Source organism: Contarinia nasturtii, unplaced genomic scaffold (assembly GCF_009176525.2).
Source record: "Contarinia nasturtii isolate CC-2019 unplaced genomic scaffold, AAFC_CNas_1.1 Cnas_scaffold_928, whole genome shotgun sequence".
Lineage (NCBI taxonomy): Eukaryota > Metazoa > Arthropoda > Insecta > Diptera > Cecidomyiidae > Contarinia > Contarinia nasturtii.
The window spans coordinates 1,053,364-1,073,757 of record NW_022198275.1 but is presented as its reverse complement, the minus strand read 5'-3'; the positions used below and the strand labels follow the sequence as shown (position 1 = coordinate 1,073,757).

The window sequence follows — 20,394 nt, the reverse complement described above, 5'->3', positions numbered from 1 at the left end:
TGGTGAAAATTAAGATGTATGAATGGAAATTCGTTCCCATTTTTATTAGAAAACTTTTTTTCTCGTTGTCATTGTATTATAATACATGGTGCCGATGGTGTATTATCTTATTCTGTACACTGCAATGAGTAATAACTTAATTATGAATGCCAATTTGAAATTATTGGTGCGTTGTCGGGGTGGCTCTCATCGAACATTTTCTTGTCTTTTGCAAAGTTTTGTTCAACAAGGCGAAGTTTTCGAGCAACGAAAATTGGTCTCACAACGTTCATCTCCTATGGGATATAAAAAATCTTCTTCATACACTTTTTTTTTTTTTAAACTGCTTGATCTCTCGCGAATGCACTGACCAAATTACGTAGGTTCGAGAGCAGTGTTTTGCTCGCTTCTAATAAATTTTAATCGTAACATAAAATATGCCAATCAAAATGACTTGCCTCAGAAAATCCAGTTTAGATTTCAAGTTTATTACACATATAGCAGCTAATCAACACATCCACAGTGACAAATGAATGAATGAATAAAAAAAACGAGAAACCGTTTATTTGCCCCGTTCAATTACCAGTCATGAAATAATGTTCGCATTTTATTGCTTCAAGTCTCAAGTGCGCAAAGAGATTTAATGAGGTGTCAACAGAAAACGAGAACGAATGACGTGCGGTTATTGCAATCAAATCAATGAGCACCGGGTATAAAACTATTTGTTATTTTAAAATTAAATGAAAATGAAAAATAGAGCGCACACACATTTTGTGCTATCTATCAATTTTATTAAACTTCAATCACGTCTGGATAAATTGTGAAGCGTCGATTGTTATAAACAACGCTGAAGTTCATATCACTCAATTGGAATTGCTGTGCTCTATATTTCCATAATATTCTAATTAAATTCAATTCATCCGCTGCTTCAAAGTCAATCAGTTGGCATGCGGTGAAATGGAAATTTATGCGAAATACACTGCGTATTTCCGTTTATTTGTAATCCATCATTATATCTATTCATCTTTTTTTTAAACAGCAACAACAACAAAAAAATTGATATAATTTTATGAATCGAATAATGATGGCAAAATAGGCATATTTAGAAATCGGATGAAATAAAAAAACATTCAATTCTCGTCTATATTCACTGTCAATTTTTGCGTTGCCAGTAGGACAATGATACGGCATGGGATATGAAACTCGACTAAAACATCAGCGCACGATGAATTTATACAGAAAATTGCTTTTTGATTGACAACATCACGAAGAGGGTCTCACTCATGATTCATTGCAAACGCATTATAGGAATTTGTTTCAATAACGCAATTTTCTATACGCTTTTATATTTATTGAACGATACAACATAGAATGAGAAAAAATAACATCGATTCAAAAATATAGCAACTAAACAACTTGTTCATTAAGTTTGAACGCATAACGTATTTCAAATTGCAATATATTCGATAAACAAGGCAATTTTTTTCGTACAAATGACTATATCCGATGACGAATAGACAATTTGAACGATGTTTTTTGTTGTACAGCAAAATGATAGTCGAACATGTGATTTTGGCATTTGCTTTTGATATAATTCCAATGCAAAGTTCATTAAATTTGTGAATTGAAGAGCGATTACGCATCAATAGGAGAGCGAAAAGTGTATCCGTTGCCAATCGCATAAATAATTAGAAATAATGAAGCGTATAGTGATTGTAACGCTTGTGCCTTCGGTCCATCAAAATTGAAATCTATACACAAAGTCATCAGCTGAGTGGTCGATTTTTTGGGTGCGCACGACGCCCGTCATCATTACAAGTCATTTAGAAGAAAGAAAGAGTGGGACAAGAATGCTTCTGATTTTTCTCGAGAAAAACTCAGCACGACCGAATCGCCTATCTGTCGCGTGATTTGATGGATTTTAATTTGATTGATACTTTGTAAGCCTGTTGCTGTAACCGCGCGCGCTAACACACACACTTTCTCGTCTTCAATCTGCTTTACGTTTCGCTTGCCATGCATTTTGTTTCAGTTCATTACAGGCCATTTCTAATGTAATGAACCGAATACAAACCGACACCATCGGATGAGATGTCAGTCGCGCTTCCATTGATAACAATTCCATTCGGTGTGGAGAAAAAAGACAACACATCACTTCTTCGTGTGCTACACAAATTGGACACTTTTTCTTACCATCAAACAAGACGTCGAAGTGATTTGTTTTTTTCATTTGAGCTTTTTCCGAACGAACGAGAAAAAAACTAATTCACGCTACGCGCTAAATACAAAATAATAGATTTCAAGTGTGGCATTTCAAAGATGCCAGCGGCCGTTGATTTGATTCGTGCATCCAAGTTTTTACACTCTCCCGTTCCTCTTCAAGTTGATTGTTTGGTCGAATTGTCCCGGTGAATTGAATGTAATTAGATGCCATAGAAAATGGGGAGAAAATTATGTGTGAGAAAAAAGTACGGAATATTGAAAATAGATTGAATTTTTTCTTTGAAACTCTCTGTATTCTTTACTGAGTACAGACAGTCATTGGCACATCGATTTTGCGCCGTAATTTTTAAAATTTAATAATTTTTGATTGTCTTACCTTGATGACCAATACCAATGATCTATAGATGGAATTTTGTTTACTCAAATGTATTGCCATCTAAATGGTGGTCATCGTCACTGGCTGCGGTTGATCATTTTTTATGGCATCGTTCGTATCGTTACCACATTGTTATAGTTTTAGACAAATTATATTTTAATGATGGTTTCCGTTCTTCATCTTGTTCTTACATTGATCGAATGTGTTTCTGGCGGACTTCTTAGCCCAATTTGCCGATAGCATCGATTCACTTGCCTGTCTGCATTGGGTATTGTTTTTTTGTGGATTTCTTATTGGTCTCTCATTTTCTTTCATTGCCATTGTCATCATTAAAATCCAAAGAAGAAAAAAACTGAATTTTAATTATACGATATTTTTGGTCATTTAACTCTAATCTCATTCGCATGTTTTTACTCTTTTGCTACTCTTCATTTATGGCACTTTATCGTCACGCAATGATCGGATGCCAAAACGAAGAAACAAAAATTGTATATCAATAGATTTTGGTCGTCGTCAACGAACGAATGAACAACAAAAATATCATTAAAAATCGAAATGATTGATGAAATCGTTCTTGTACGCTGGCCCATCAATGTGAACGCTGTAGCGTGGATCTGTTTTTTTCCTGTTCAAGCTTCAGTGCGTTGATTAATTTCAACAGATAGAGCATGTTTTATTCACTGAACCATATCGGCAATCCGTCATTTTCTTATGCTTGATGCTTGCTTCAAGTGTCATGAATTCTATTCTTATGTACAAACTTGTTTTGAAAATCGAAAAAAAAAGAAAAACAAAAATGAAACAAAAACAACAAACAGTACAGTGTTTATAGAAAACTAATCAAATATTCTTCATTTTCTTGTGTATTACAGATTCTGGATTGCCACCGTACGGACGTGGAGATGATAATAGTATGGGTGATGATCGTATCGCTCATATTTTATCCGAAGCATCGAGCATGATGAAACCATCTCTCGGTGGTTCTCAATCACAAATGTCACTATCACAACAACAACACAACGACGATTCACGCAGCAACGATGATTTAGACTCATTGCATAACCAAAGCCTATCACCGTTCTCAAAGGATGCACGCCGTATGCGTAAATATGACAGTGATGACATTTCACGCGAGAAAATGGCTCGCATTTATCAAGAAGAATTGGCTAAACTAATGACACGTGACGCATTCCCAAAGTAAGTACAACAAACATTCTTTATTTTCCATTTTTTCACATTAATTAAAACGAAAGTATTCTGTAAATATGCTAATGTAATTATAGTTCTCTATTTCCACAATTTTTAAGCGGTGGCATGCCACCAGTCCCATCGACAGCAACGTCGCAAATGCCGGAGGATAACATTCGTATGGCGCTCGAAGCATATTATCGTGAACTGGCCAAATTGCAACAAAGCGGTGGAAATATTCCAAATTTCCCAAATCTTCCTGGACTGCTTGCATTGCAACAGCAAGCATTGAATGGTGCTCAAGATTTATCTCTTAAAAAAGAGCAACAAGCTCAAGCACAAGCGAATAAATCACAAAAATTGAACGGACAACATTCGGGCTCCGAAGAGAAAGACAATGATGATGGCCGCAATTCATTATCTGCATTCAATATGGTACGAGCCAAACCAGAACCGGGCACAACACCAACAACAACAGCATCATCGGCTGCACCAAGTCCGATTGGTAATTCGATTTTGCCACCGGCCATGACACCAACCGATGATTTCTCGTCTGCTGCCAGCCCATTGCAACGCATGGCATCCATCACAAACTCTTTAATCACACAAGCACCGATGCCCAATCATCATGCCAGTGCTCAACGACCATTAAAAGCTGTTCTGCCGCCAATCACCCAACAGCAATTCGATATGTTCAACAATTTAAATACCGAAGATATTGTGCGCCGTGTTAAAGAGGCATTGTCACAGTATTCGATCAGTCAACGTTTGTTTGGCGAATCTGTTTTGGGTTTGTCACAAGGTTCCGTTAGTGATTTATTGGCACGCCCAAAACCATGGCATATGCTTACGCAAAAAGGACGCGAACCATTTATTCGCATGAAAATGTTCTTGGAAGATGAAAATGCGGTACACAAATTGGTTGCAAGTCAATATAAAATTGCACCCGAAAAATTGATGCGAACCGGTAATTACAGTGGTTCACCACAAATTCCATCGGGCATTGCCAAGCAAATGCCACCGATGCAAAAAATGATTAGCGAAATGTCAAAAATGCAACAAGAACAACATTTAATGCATTTACAACAATTGCAAATGCCATCGACACAAATGCAACCACCACCGTCACAAGGACAATCGGCCACATCTCAATCATCGTCGATGCCAAATCCAGGAATGTTACTCACACCGCCCGGTGTACCACCACTTCATCGCGTTACACTTCCGCCAGAAGACAAGAAACCAATGCCAGTTCCGGTTCATTCACCGCAACAAAATAATGCAATGCGCAGTATGCATCAGCATATGTCGCCAACCGTTTATGAAATGGCCGCACTCACTCAAGACATGGATACTCAAACAATCACAACCAAAATCAAGGAAGCACTTATGGCCAATAACATTGGACAAAAGGTAATTCATTGGACCTTTTTTTTGAAAATACTAGAATATTTTTCAATGAAAAAAAAAAAACAATTTTTTTTAAATGAAATATTTTCTTTTTATTCTTTCATGTAGATTTTCGGTGAAGCTGTTTTGGGCTTATCACAAGGTTCAGTGTCTGAATTGCTATCAAAACCAAAGCCATGGCATATGCTCAGTATCAAAGGACGTGAACCATTTATTCGTATGCAATTATGGTTATCCGATGCCAACAATGTAGATCGTTTGCAAGCATTGAAAAATGAACGACGCGAAGCAAACAAACGTCGCCGATCAACCGGTCCAGGAATGCAAGACAATAGCTCAGATACCAGCAGCAATGATACATCCGAATTTTATGCATCAAATTCACCGGGACCCGGTTCCGTTGGATCGTCTGGTGCACCGCCAAATAAAAAGCAACGCGTTCTCTTCTCCGAAGAACAAAAAGAAGCACTTCGTCTTGCCTTCGCCCTTGATCCATATCCAAATGTTGGCACCATTGAATTTTTGGCCACTGAACTAGGCCTATCCACACGTACAATCACCAATTGGTTCCATAATCATCGTATGCGCTTAAAGCAACAAGTACCGCATGGTGCACCATCCGATTCGATTCCAACGCGTGAAAATCAAACTGGCGCCCCATTCGATCCAGTACAATTTCGTCTTTTGTTAAATCAACGATTGATGGAATTGCAAAAAGAGCGTATTGGTTTGTCGGGTGTACCATTACAATATCCACCATTCTTTGCAAATCAAAATTTAGCGGCGCTCATTGGTCGCGGTTTGTTGCCAACAAATGAAGCCGAATTGGCCGCACTGAATGCATTCAAAGAGCAAATGAGTGGATTGGATTTGAGTATGGGTGCTGGTTTGAAACGTGAACGTGACGATTATTCAGATGATGAAAATGATGGTGATAATAATATGTCGGATGGTGAAGATGATGATAATGCTGACAATAAATCCGAATCAAATAAAGATTTATCAGCATCACCGATGGCAATTCAATCAAATGTACGTTCATCGCGTCGCAAACCGGCCGCACCACAATGGTTGAATCCAATGTGGCAAGATGACAAAAAAAACCCATTAAATATTGGCAATAATGATGCCAACGCCGCTAATCGGGCACCAACCGACGATGAAGTTATCATCAATGGCGTTTGTGTGATGCAACAAAATAATGACTTTGATCAAGATGATTCGACCGTTCGAATTGAACCACAATCGGCCGATCGATTGGACGACGAAGATGCCCATTCAGATGATGAAAACGATGCAAAATCGACCAAAAATAACAATGACATGGACACCGATGCACCAAGCGAAAATGATATTGGCAAAGCCAATGAATTGGAAAAAAACACCAACGATAAAACAACAGTGTCCAATGACGATTTACCGGTCGTTAAGAAGGAATCCGATGACAGCGATCGATGGGATTATTAAAATCCAACTAGACGCGTTCTAAGCAGTAAAACTGCTTAAACTAGTGCAATCTAAAAAAAACGATTTAACAAAAATGAACAGTGAATTTTAAGTCCATTTTTTCTAAGTTAATCATAAAATTGATGGAATTTTTTTTAGTATGAAATCAATTGAGCATTACTAGATTTTAAACTAATGCTCAATTATGAGAGAGAAAAAATAAGTTTTTTTGTTCAAAACATTTACTTTCAAATCATTATTTTCTTTTTCTAATGTTTAACTTATAGAAATTATTTGTAAATAGTCATAGAGTATGAAGAAGCTACACATTCAACATTTAAACGACCAGTAAAGCTGGCAAAAGTAGTTTGAAAAACTTTTGAAACATCGGTCATGTCATCAATGAATATATTTTAACCAAAAAAAAAAACAAAATCTAAAAGAAAACTCTCAAAGCATAAAATTCATGCCGATAAAAAATAAAACACGTGCAAAAATTTATAAAAATGAATCAATCGATAAAAGTTGTAAAAAAATGTTTAAGTTTATTGATTTCATTTGATCCTTATCCCTAAACTATATATCAATATAAGTAACTTTTTTAACACTAGATTATTTATGTTTAGATGTTTAAATGGAAACATTGAAATGAAGCAAACAAAAAAAGGAAGAAGATTAACAAAATTGAAATTGATTGATTCGGAGTCGCATTCAAATTGAGAAAAAATGAAATAGAGGAAAATCATTGTGTCTATAAATCTATAATAAATTATGCAGTGTGAAATCGCTACTGAAAATGCTTAAGCGATCCAAAAAAAAAATACGCGCAAGACTATATGATAGTGAACAAAATAAATAAATTAATGTAGATGCAGAATTCAATGTAAATAAGACTGTTGTTAGGTGTGAGGTGGATTGAATTGCGTTTTCCACAGCGAAAAAAAATGTTATTCTTGCCGAATATGAATGAATATTCACTGCTGTCGATGTGGAACAACAGAACAAAACAAAAAAATAATATTTATGAAAAACAAACACACACACACATTTCTCTTTAAATATATATATATTGATAATCACAATTTCTTAAATCGTAGGACTCGTACTCGCATTTTATTCGCATTCAGTTTGGATGCACCGGCCAAAGCATTTTGCTGCGATCGGTTGCAAGAGGAAAACCAAGCAAATGCATAGAAATAAATAACAAAACTAAGAATTAAGATTTAAGCTCGAAATCAATCAAAAAAATACACACAAAGAGACACAAAAGAAAAAATCTCTCAATTCGATGACATTCAAATATAAAAAAATAAAAGAATGAAAGTGAGAATACGAGCAAGGTCAACATCAAGCATTACGAATTCTAGATTTTGATCTCAAAGCAACCAAATAATCGAATACAAAAAAAGAAAAATCCAATTGAAATGTCTGCAGTTCGCACAGCGCGCGATCGTTTCACACTTTCTTTTGTTTTTGTTTTTAAACAAATCGAATTGTATCGCTCTCCCTCTGACGAAGAAAAGATACAATTTATCTTCAATTTTCCGTTGTGTACATGAATTTACGAATATGGCATTTAATTTCTTCCCATCGCAAAGTGAACAATAAGTATCGTTATCGTTATATTTCATTTAATCTCGTCTGTTTTCTTTAGTATTTTCTCCTTTTCTCAAGTTTGAAACCTAATTTACCGAGATACAAAATATTGTAAATAAAGTATTTACAGCGCGTTTACGACAGATATGTTGCGCGCAAATTTTAATTGATTGATCAATTTTTTTTAGTATTAAGTGACACTCCAAAATTTATGGAACTATTCGTGAAATATTGAATGATGAAATGAAAATAAAAAATACCTGTATGCATATCGAACAAGACAAGCAAGAAAAGAAAAGAACAACTAGATCATGAACTTCAAAATATACAACTGCCTCTAATTCATAATTTGATTGTGCACATTAGGTGAACATTGACCGCTGAATAAATGGCGACCATGAACAAAAAGATAAAAATAAAAATAAACTTTAAAAATTGATGTGCGAATGTGAAAGAAAACCAAAACACTGTTGCTTCAGAATAATGAGCAAAATCGAAAAGTGAAGAGACCACAAAAAACCAATTAGACGATTTTCTCTTTTCTTTATAGTTTCCGAAATTCACAGGCCCACAAAACCGAACTCTTTTGTTCTGTTGACATTGTGAATATAAGAAACAATACAACAACAACAAAATATTCGCTTAAGTAGGTTAATTCAATATATTATATGCATATTTACTGTAGATCTATGAAGGAGAAAAGCAAAAAATGAATATTATCAATACATTTAAAAAAAAATTGAAAAAAAGCATCTAGACATAAATTTTGTGGATTAAACTAATTTTAATTGATTTGTTAAAATGATTTAAAAAATGAAATAGAAATAAAAGTCTAATTAATGTATGCACAAAAAAAAACAACAACAATCGCATCAAATCAATCAATTGAATTAAATTATTTTTCTTCTTCCGAATGTGTAGTCGACTCCTTTGTTACGAGACAGTCAAAAAAAGACATTTTCCGTTGGAACATGCTTGACAAATTCACATACATACACACACAAATGCCAGAGGCATTTGGTATAATTCTTCTTTATTTTGGATTTACAATCAATTTAACTTTTAGATAAATATGTTATGGATCCGTAGATGCATTTTGATATATTTTACTTGATGGAACGGATCATGTCTCAAATGACAAAAAAAATATACGCGAAAGATTAGAGAGGTATAAAAGGGATATCGATATCAAAGTGTCAAATTAGTGAAAACCATTTACAGTAAGACACTTTTAGTATAATGAACCGGGTGTCAAAATTAGACATCACGACAACAAAAGAAAATTAAATTGAGGAGCAAAAAAACCAAATTACCACAACAAACACAAAACATACGATGATAAACATAAAATGAGAATTAAAATCAAAGGCAAAACATAAAAATACGTAATTTTCTAATTAAAACAAAAAAATGATGAATTAAGACGAATATTTGAATGAAAAACCAAACAAAGAAACAAACAAATTTAGTATACACTATGCAATTTTTGCAAAATATCAATACGTAATAACAGTTTAACATCTAAAAACAAACATTTTGAAGAAAGAAACAAATACATTTTCTTTTCGGTTTGAATAGAAACAAAGTAGGATCTTTAAAATGTATTATTTGCCGAAACTTTGTGTTTTGCCATCTCTCGCGATAGCAAACAATATTTTAAATCAAAATGTCGCATCGATGAATGAGTCACACCAGTGACACTGAATTGAATGCTATTTTTTAACACTATTCACTAGTAAATTACGTACTAATTTGTTTATCCTTTTGTTTATTATTTTGCAATTGAACATTTTTTATGGTTTTAAATTTTGAGAAAATGGTGACTCGATTGACTGGACATGATATCATTTTGATCGGTCTGGAACTTATTTTATCTAAAATTGAATTCACTTTTGTTCATGAATTTTTCATCTCGGCACAAAGAAATATGTATATGTAGTCTGCATACAGAACAACAACAACAAAACAATGAATCAAATGTAGAAATGATGGCGAAAATGTTTCGCATACAGAAATAAAATGCAAAGAAAATTAAAGAATATAATAGTAAAACTGTACATACAAAATATAATATATCATATCATAAATCTATTATTATGCGTCAGATACAACATTAATATTATAATTAAAATGGACATTATACCGTGATGCGAACGAAAAACGCGCATGAAATTCACCTGTTTTTTTTCTCTTTTGAATCCAACACACACAAACAAGTTCAAACTTTTCACATTATAAAACGGTCTGAACTGTGGTGGTGTTACAATTCGGCCAAACCAAATCCTCATTGCATGGATTCAGAAAGAAGAAAATCATTTCAAGCGATTTTTCTCGTTTGCACTTTATTATTATTATGATTATTACACAATTTATTATTGACTATTATGCGATTATGATATATTACATTGTCTTCTTTAAGAATTTCTAAAGTAAATCCAATAAAAATTTATCTGTATTGAAAAATTAAAACGACACATCTTTCACTTCTATAAATGACTTGTTGGGACGATTTTCCATTTTTCTAGCTAGCCGATGCTGACTCAGTGAAATGAGATGCAACGACAATTGAACAAGGTAAATTAAAATCACTTGGAATTACTTCTTTGCAAAGAAGAAATGAGTAAAGTCTTAGCAAAGGTCCGAATCTTTGCAAATAAACTTTTTAAAATAATGGATTTTTGGAAGTTGAACACTGACCCATATTCTATATGTGTACAATAAGGGACTCTTTACAGTCACACATTGCAATGTAACGCTTTTATGGTAAGTATCAATTCTACTAACCACCATATAAAGTAGTTCTAAAACATACTGATAAGTCCAAGGAATGAGTGGAAAAAATGTCTGTACATAATACAATGATTGAAAAATACATGTCCAGAGACCGTTTTCACTATTTTTGGACATTGTCTACAATATATCGCTATGTAAGCGTTTCATGTCAACTTAGCACTGCTAAGTATCAATTCTACGAACCACTGCTTAAAATAGTTTCATGCTGAGACCGACGATGTCGCTACTAAATGTATTAAACGAGCACATATTCACAATACATGAATAAAGCACATGCATTATCATTCAATCCAAGCGATTTATGGAAATTGAGACGGCAGATGTCGTTGAAAAAGTTATCAAAAGCACTGAAAATGTGTAGTTCACAGTAGTGCTATTACTATAATTCACAATCTGAATAATATTCATATATGTTTTTTTATTGGCGATGAGTTAATTTGATTCGGAATGAATACCGTTTGTCTATTTAAAAATTAATTTGAATTGAAAAATAACCGTATCGTTTGATACAAATGACGTTCGAAGAAAAAATAAATAAAAATATATTATTATTTATTAAAATATTCAATTGGAATACTCAATGAGTTTCATTTTATTGAACCAAATTGCGATTACGATTGTGGTGAACACATATGATGCTGCAAAGAATGTTGTATTTATCCGATTTATTTGTGTGCGATGCAGACGATGTTAATGTGTGGCTTTAAAGAATAAAAATAATGCATGGTATTTGAAAAATTTGACGCTCGCCAGGCGACTAGCATATTGAATTTTGAATAATTTGCTGTTTATTAGGCGCACATAATATGATGCGAAGCATTCGCTGTGTTTATTACGAATAATAGCTATAGCTTACGTATATTCTCATCATATGTGAATTGGAACGCGGACGCGAGCGTATGTGCTGTGAATAGATAATATTTCAAGCGAGTGCACAAAAGCGGATCAAGAGCAGAATAGAAAACTTAAGCTACGAAACACACAAAAAAAAAAACAACAACAACAATAAGTGACAAAAATATTCTCCACTGTTGTGATATGAGAGAAATGAAAATGTGTATGTAGTGGTTGCGAACGTTGGTTTTGTTGGAACAAATTTCTATCTCCAATTGATTTGTTTATTATTGTTGTTGTTTGTTGATGTTTGTTGTTTATACATGCAACTTCAAAGAAATGAAGTATTTTCATTTCATGCGTGCCTCGTTTGTTGTTTTCAACTGGACAACAACATTTTCTTTTTTCATCTGGTCTCAATATATGTGAACGAAGACTGTACATATTGCTTTGGCTTTTCGGTTGCTGTTGTTTCGAACGACTATTTAGAGCTCCAGTAAATGCGATTGAGGTTGATTCGGTGTATCGTTTGTTTCAACGGTTGCTATTTCTGTATGTTCTGCCTTTTTCAGTGTTCGATGAGCTGCTTTTTGGGGTCTGATGCACATTTTCTGCTGTGCGCAAGACATGTTTTTCGTTCCATATTGCAGAGTGTTTAACATTCAACCATGGTATGGTGCCAGTGCTACGCGCGATGATGACGATGACGATGAGAGAGAGAATGGTGTGGTTGAAAATCCACCTGTTATACAGTTTATTCAGTTCTGAGCGCCTAGCCATATTGATAAAAACGAGGCGTATCTAGGGCGTGGACAGTGATTTGATTTCACCGTTTTTGATGTGAACCTTTTAAACTTTTGGTCACTGGCTGGCTGCATCCAAAAACGAGATCTGCCGAAATTAAACAGACACCTGAATTGTAACCATTCGATTTTGTTCACAGGCCCATCGTTTAAGGCCATTTAAAATGGTAACAAAGTTTCAAACAAAGACAATACAAAGTCTTATCATTTTGTGCATGAATTGAACGAAAGTTGTTTTAATAACATTTGGATGCTTTGTCATTTGCAGAGCAGCAAATGGTCCGCAATTAATATTGGAAGTAAATTCTCTTTATCGTTTATTAATTTGATCACAGTCGATTGACCATCGGTGTGGTGCCCAAAATTCAATGTCTCATTGGAATGAATTCGTTTGTTAGATAAAGTGCTAATAAAATTATCCACGATCCACCCCGAAATTTACTGCAAATCGTGCGCTGCATGGGTGTGTGGCATGATATGTAGGCATCATGAGGAGCAGCATTTTACTCTTTGTACCAAAAATTCTCTCTCGTTTTGCTTTGCTGCTGCTGTTGGTGGTGTGTGCCAAATATAAAACGAGCACGCAATCCAAAGGCATCATGGTGTATGACGCATCAACAGGCCGTGCATAGGAACAGGAGTACACAATTCAATCGCTCACTCTTTACTTCACAATTGAAGCACCGCGGGAATGCTATCCCATTGTATGCTTTCAACATTCTCGAATGATGTTTCGAATGCTGTTTGCTTGTTTTAATGCCACTACCTGAATATATCCCTTCAGAAAAAAATTGCCTTGAAATTTGGTGGAAAGATCTTTTTCACTTTGGTCGAAAAAAAAATCTCTTCGTAATTTTTTTTTCTTACCATGATCGAATTACGAAACTAAAGTCATCATATCATATCGTTGTCGAAAAAAGAATACTCGATAAACGAAAGCATAGAAAAATTGAATTCCTCAAAAAAGAAATAAAACCGTAATGAAAATGTTGAATTTCGAAAATTCATGTGAAATTAAATTAAATTCGGCGTTTTTCTAACGATATATTCGGCGCGAGCGAATCACAAAGAAAAATTATGAAGCATTTGAAAGAAAAAAAAATGCACGAAGCAAAAGTTTAAAATGTGTATCAGGCGCACAACCATCGAAATACTACTACGTTATATGAACGAAGTATTTTCACTCGAACGCTTGCTCAGTTCAATTGACTCACGAGATGGTTTTCGTATGCTTTGCTCTGTCTACTGCTAGCCATGCAATACAACGTAGTATATCTATCGAAATATGTATAAATACACAGCTCAATCCATACTATATACATGAATTACGTTTTCATTCTCTCTGTTGCTTGCTTCGTACGTTCGTTCATCCCACAGTAAGATTATATATACATATATAGCACATACACACTGTGTATTCGAAATGTTTGTTGTGTATGCCACTGCTAAATCTGATGCGTGCCTGTTATTTGAGACTGTTTTTCATCCAAGGACATTGTCATGTCATTGCAAATAATTTATATTTCACAGCTTTTAGCATTATTTTGTCTTTGTTATTGACATAGAATCGAATGCGCTTTCTATTTATTTTTGGTTCATCACGTTTTCTCAAAACAAAATTATCGCATTCATAAAGCTGAGAGCGCTTTTTTTTCTTCTATCAAAAGCATTTGGTTTTTATTCTCTTTCTCATTACCAATATCAACTGGCGGCGGCTACATGTATTATATGACGCATTGTTGTTTGTAGTCAGCACTCAGCCGAATAGATCGGTAAGTTGAATGTGTGCGGCATTTTTCCACTGTCGTCATGTGCACACCATACTGTATCGGGTTTTATGAGTGCCTATTCAATGGCTAGCTGAAGGTAGAGCTAGAAAATGAAAGTGAAACTAAACCTCATATAAGCCGATGTTTGTGGTTCACAAACAAATGGCTTAGAGCTCATCAACCGTACATTTAAAATACGATCATATTACACAATATGTGAAGTACTATTATAAAAATGTATTTTGTGCCTGTACCCATTGAATGACGTTCACCTCCACAGCCGATGTGCTTTCGATCTGTTTCAGCCGGAGAATTGTGTAATTATTCGAAACCAATGAGCATAGCATAAAAATAACCAAGTATGCACAACAGCACTGGTATTCTCGTATTCTCTCTACCATCCATCGCTGTGTGCATACACGAAAGTGTACTGAACTACTGATGATTGTGGTAGAAATGGAAAAAAAACGAGCGTCAATCTTCAACATGCTCTGTATAATGTTGGTTTTTATGTTGCTGTGCACATAAGAATATGTTGCATATCATGCAATCCTGTTTGGAAGGTGAGTCATATGGACGTGCCATTTTCATGTTCCACTATAAGGTTTCTTCCATTCCGATGGATCGGCTCATTGGATCGGCTTTTGGATTGGTGTGTTAAATAAGAAAACGTGTGAATAAACAAAAATATCACCACTCTTTTCTATTCAACAACGGCCGCATCAACAGCAACAAAACGTACATTGGGATTTATATGGAAGTCGATTGCTCCAGTCTTTCCGCCTTTTTCAGTACGCACATTTACAATTGTGTACAACACACAGACCAATTGAAATCGAACGAATAGAACGTGTGTGCGAGAAAGAGATAAAAACGAACTACGGTTGAACCGAAGCATAGCGTTGAATAGCGTTACTATGTATACATGTACTATATGTGTACGTTGAAAATGGATACGCACAAAGAAACCGACGAGTACAATAAATGATACGCAAGTATCAGCAGAAAGAGCTGAGCTCCACGTAAGGTTTCGACCGCACGAAGCGCAAACAAGCAGTAATACGAAACGCTCTCTTTTACTCGTATGCAAATGCATTGCTGTTTCGAAAATACCGTACAACCAAGCGCTTCTGTGCGCCTGGTCTGATCGGGTGAGTTTTAGTGAGTTTACGCGCGAAACTTCTACGATGTACGATTACCTTCAATAGAATTCGTTGTTTTTTCACTAAATTCATTGTACTTTTTTTGAGACGATGCGATAAAAATGGATTTGTAATGCGACATCATACGGTTTCCGTGTTGAATACACCTCGTTTTTTTTTTCTTCTCTCAATTGAACGGTTAAAATTGTGAGAATTTTTCGATATTATGTTCTGCGGTTAATTTCGAACACATCAGAATTCCACAATTACTCCAAAACAATGTGAAAAGAAATGTAACATGAAAAATACTACCAAGTGAACTACATATTCTTAGAGCGTGGAACATCATCAGCGAAACGAAGAGATCTTGTTGAAAAAGAAAATATTACGTGTAGTTCAAGTATTGTACTACTTGTACAATTGCTCACATATATATATAATTTGGTGGAGACTCTTTGATTCTACTCTTTGTCTCTGTCTCTCTTTCACTCTTAAGAGAACCGGTTTACACCAATGAATTCGGATAGCAGAATATGACCGAACGACCGACCAAAATTTTATCACATTCGCGCAAATAGTTCGAGTACTTTTGTTGCACATGAAGCAAAGATGAAAAAAAAGAATGAACAACAATGAGAAGGGTACAATCGATAAGAATTCAACGGCTGTGAATGTAAAAAGACTGTCATTTTTGAGACTATATCACGATAAGACATCTGTTGGAAGAGCGACATTGCCTTTTTATTAAAGTTTTTGCAAACTTTGTACCAAGCGTTCATGAAATGCAGCACATAAAACGGTGCCAGCGATCGAGTAACTTAAAAACCAACGAAACAACACATCCGAATATACAATCAAAAGCCATTCCCATTCTCAAAATTATAGAGAAAATACACACCATATAGACTGACTACGCAACGCACACAAAATAAATAAACACAACACGAACGAAACGACGTTGAGTGTATATCTACAGAAATTTCGCAATACTCTCGACTGATTCAGTTATTATTCAATGCCCTTACTCTTTGAACATACAGCATGCTCATGCATACACACTCACACATACCGTGTCATCAACGAAACAGACAACAGAGCAAAAATCAAAAAGTCAAATACGTGTGCTGCTCTATGGGCACGGAATTCAACGATGTTCTACGATCAACACACGTAGCCATACAATCAACCACATCGTAAATCTCTCGGCTCAATTTTTATTTCTCTTGGCTACTCAGTGTCAGATATTAAGCTAAAAGCCAAAATACACGCAAAACACACTCATGCACATACACAACTTTAAATTCGACGGTCTGATTGCGAAACTTCTGAATGTTTCCACACTCAACAACTTTTATAGCAATGGGCTACAACACTTTTATTCTACTCTGTTCGTTAATCGTTGTTTAAAAAGTGGGGACTACTGAAAACCGTAAAATGAAACGCTTTAAATTTAAACATCGTCACTGCCACATAATTTTCACGATCAGTTTTATTCTACCAGCGCTTCAATGCGGAACATTTTATGAAAGCATGTTTTTGGGCGTATTTAAGTTGTTGTCGTCGTATTTTCAATGGAAAACTAGTTCAAATTTAATCGAAAAAATAAACGATGCGAGGAAATAATTGAAAATTTCTAAGAACCGAATGATAGGTTTTCAGGAGACGTTTGACAACCGGTTTTTGGTTTTCTTAGTACGCAGCTACATATTGTATGCCTGTTATATTATCCTGGGGAAAATCGAATATTTGGAAAAGTAAATCTGCATGTTCTCTAAGAAGAAGAATATCTACTTTTGTACCTCCTTTTTATCACATCTTCTTCGTTTTCTTCAGTGTTGTTACTTGAACCAAGCGATTGTCATTTCTTCTTCTTTATCTCGTGTCTTCGGTTGTTCGTGTTCTCTCTGTTTTTGCATGTATTTCATTCATAGCACGATACCCGATTGACACGCTTTGTCGTGCTACACTTTTTCGTGTGTTTCGGTTGTGCAATGGAATTATGTGCGTGCAGAGCACAATAGTACCTTTATCGAGAGCAGGTAAGCATACGATATGTGAAAGTGTACTCGATGAAGCTCAATACACGAAATAAAAAAGCACACCGAAAGAGAACCGGAGTGGATGCGATGTTGTCTATGTAATAAAAATTGTTTCCAGTATAAACAGCTGTTTTGGTATGGGCGCGCAGCCCATCAGACAGAGGAGAAAAAGAATACGAAAAAACACCTTTGTTTGTTGGTTGATCGTGTTCTTCTCTTTCGTTTGACTCTGTTACATTGGTAAACCGTTTTATTTGTGGGCTGCCTGTGTTCGGTTGTAAATGGTTGTCTGCTGGCATTTTTCTGTATCACCTACTCGTGTAATGCTTTCATTGGCATTGGTATTGCGACTGTGCGATGGTTATTTGGTTCTCTCTCTTTTGTCGATATCTGTTTTTTCCCTTCGTTCGCCTCATATTGTGTGCATGGCATGGTATTTTGTTTTGGTGCGCAAACACTGAATTCTGCCGTTGTTGTTTTGTTGTGTATTGTTGGTACTCTTTCGTTTTCTGCTGGCCTGGCAAAAGTAGAGCAATATGGTACAACAATACAGGTGGAAATCACACCTGTAGGAATATCAATATCACCTTTGTGCAATTTCATACGTGAATTTTCTTAAATTCATTACCAAAAATCAAATAATTTCAAAAAAAATCGGCACACCTTTCTAGTAGATGAAACTTTGGTCGTACGCTTTGCAACGGCAAGATTGCACCTTTAAATAGGCAAACAGCGAACGAATTTAGTTCGTTTGTTTAGTTAACTGCTGCATACTTGGAGTGCGCATGTCATGTTTGTGTGTCTCCAGTGCGGTGCGTTGAGGTTTGGGATGAGCAATTTTTCGAAAATGTTTGGAATGATTTTCTACTCGGTGTTCATGTTTTCGATGTCGTATATGTTAAGCGGAGATAGCGAGAATGTGTGAGCGAGAACTAAGAATGAAAATTCTTTTCATTCTGCATTCCGGTGTGGAATCCAAAATATGACCAAAGAATGCTGCTGCCAGGCAGCAGTAACAGCAGCAGCACCAATAACAACGATGTCGATGTTTGTGAATTTTCGTTTTGTAGCCGCAGATTACATTGCTCTTGCTTGCTTGTCTTTTTTTTCCCTTTTTTGAAGCCATATTCCATTGCGTTCATTTTCCATTTTGTGCCGTTCGTTTGTTCGTTCGCTCAGGCGACACATACAGAACTTTTATTGTTGTCGATTCTCCCTGCTTTTTTTCTCTTGAAAACACGAAACAAGACAATTGCCTGCTACTACTACAAGTTTGAAGAATATGACGCGCGCGATGCGTCTTTTTCACCATATACGTGCTAAATTTTATGTGACTCTCATCGCATGCATCGTCTTCGTTTTTCATCTTCTTTCTTCATTTCATGGCAATCGGCTTTCGTCTATGGCAAAATCATTTCACAAACTCTCTCTTTCGCACGGTTTAGCCCATTCATCGGCATTCGTATGTATGTGATTTTTGCTCGATTTTTCTTTCAAATTCTTTCACCTTTTTCTCACTCGGAATTTCATCTTTAATTTCATATTTTTTTCTCTACTATTGTTACCTTTTCTATCTTTATCACTCACATTTCTCTACAATGTAGAAAATGGGCAATTATTATCTTCTTTTTTTTACTTCACTTTGTTCATTTTCATTGTGGTCGCATTGCTACGGTGTGTGTTACATTGGTGTTTTCATATTCACACTGTGAGTGTTGCGCGTGTTTTTTTTCTGTTTCTCTTCATCATATTGTACGTCGGTCGATGCTTCACACGCTCTTCCTTCGATTCGGAGAGTATTGTATGTATGGAGAAGATGTGCAAACAGTGAGTGTAAGAAGGAACGAGAGAAAAAAAAACACCGAGAAAAATGCGTACGACATTGGTGTGGTCTGCTTGTTTTTGTATTAAATTAAATTATTGATCTCCTTACTGGCTGCAATGTATGTTACCCTGTTACTGTTGAACTACATAAAAGAAAAGGAGAATCATTTATGCCGTTTGTATTCGCTCATTTATAACTACAAAGAAGTGAAAAGATGAAAGAGGAACATGAAACAGCCCATAACAATTTCGATTTTGATACGAAATAAACACGCCACATTTTCTCTCACTCACATCACTTACACTTGAATGTGTGATACCATTGTTATCTCTTTCACTTTGATGTTGTTCGCAGAGAATTGAAGCGAAAGCATTTTATCGATGTGATCAAACAACTTCAAAATTGTTTTTTTCTTCTACATACTTTTAATTGGCTTAATGAATGCGGCTCGCGTAATCAATTCCAATTAATGGAAAATTGTAATTAAAAGAAGCTGCAAAACATTTAACCATTAAGTAACACTTGAAACCTCATTTTCATGGCAAATAGACGACTTTCTTTTAAACAAATTAATCCAGATATTGAAACATGCAAATTCACAGCGTAAAAAGTGTGAAAACATACACTTTTCGTCCAAAGTGTTATAATTAGTCTGCCAATTATGCATATGAATCAAACGAGTGAAAAGGTTCTTTGAAGTTATACAGTTTTATATCGTCGCAATTCGTGTCAATGAATAAAGATTGGATGACGTAGTTTTTACTGTAAATTGTAAGTGTGTGCGAAGGTAAGGGGAAACACCAAGAAAACAAACACCAATGTGAAGGTACGTCTGTACTAGACATTATGTGGTTTTGTAGCCGGCATTCTTCAAAGTGTGTGCACATGCGCACATTTGCACCGTCATTTATATAAACATATGGTTGACACACAGCTGATGGATGATCATTACGATTCAACACATTCAACTG

The 20,394-nt window shown here is 35.4% G+C and overlaps 1 protein-coding gene across 4 annotated transcripts in view; it reads left to right on the top strand.

Annotated features, from left to right (window-relative positions):
• Positions 1-9,589, top strand: part of LOC116342831 (homeobox protein cut) — a 187,098-nt gene extending 177,509 nt beyond the window's left edge. For 3 of the 4 annotated variants that reach the window (XM_031770596.1, XM_031770593.1, XM_031770595.1), the window contains exons 6-8: positions 3,451-3,775; positions 3,862-5,179; positions 5,285-9,589. In XM_031770596.1, coding sequence (XP_031626456.1) covers positions 3,451-3,775; positions 3,862-5,179; positions 5,285-6,643 — 3,002 coding nt within the window. In that variant the 3' untranslated portion in view covers positions 6,644-9,589. The remainder of the gene's footprint in view (positions 1-3,450; positions 3,776-3,861; positions 5,180-5,284) is intronic. The other variant, XM_031770594.1, reaches the window with a different exon arrangement.
• The last annotated feature ends 10,805 nt before the right edge of the window (positions 9,590-20,394 follow it).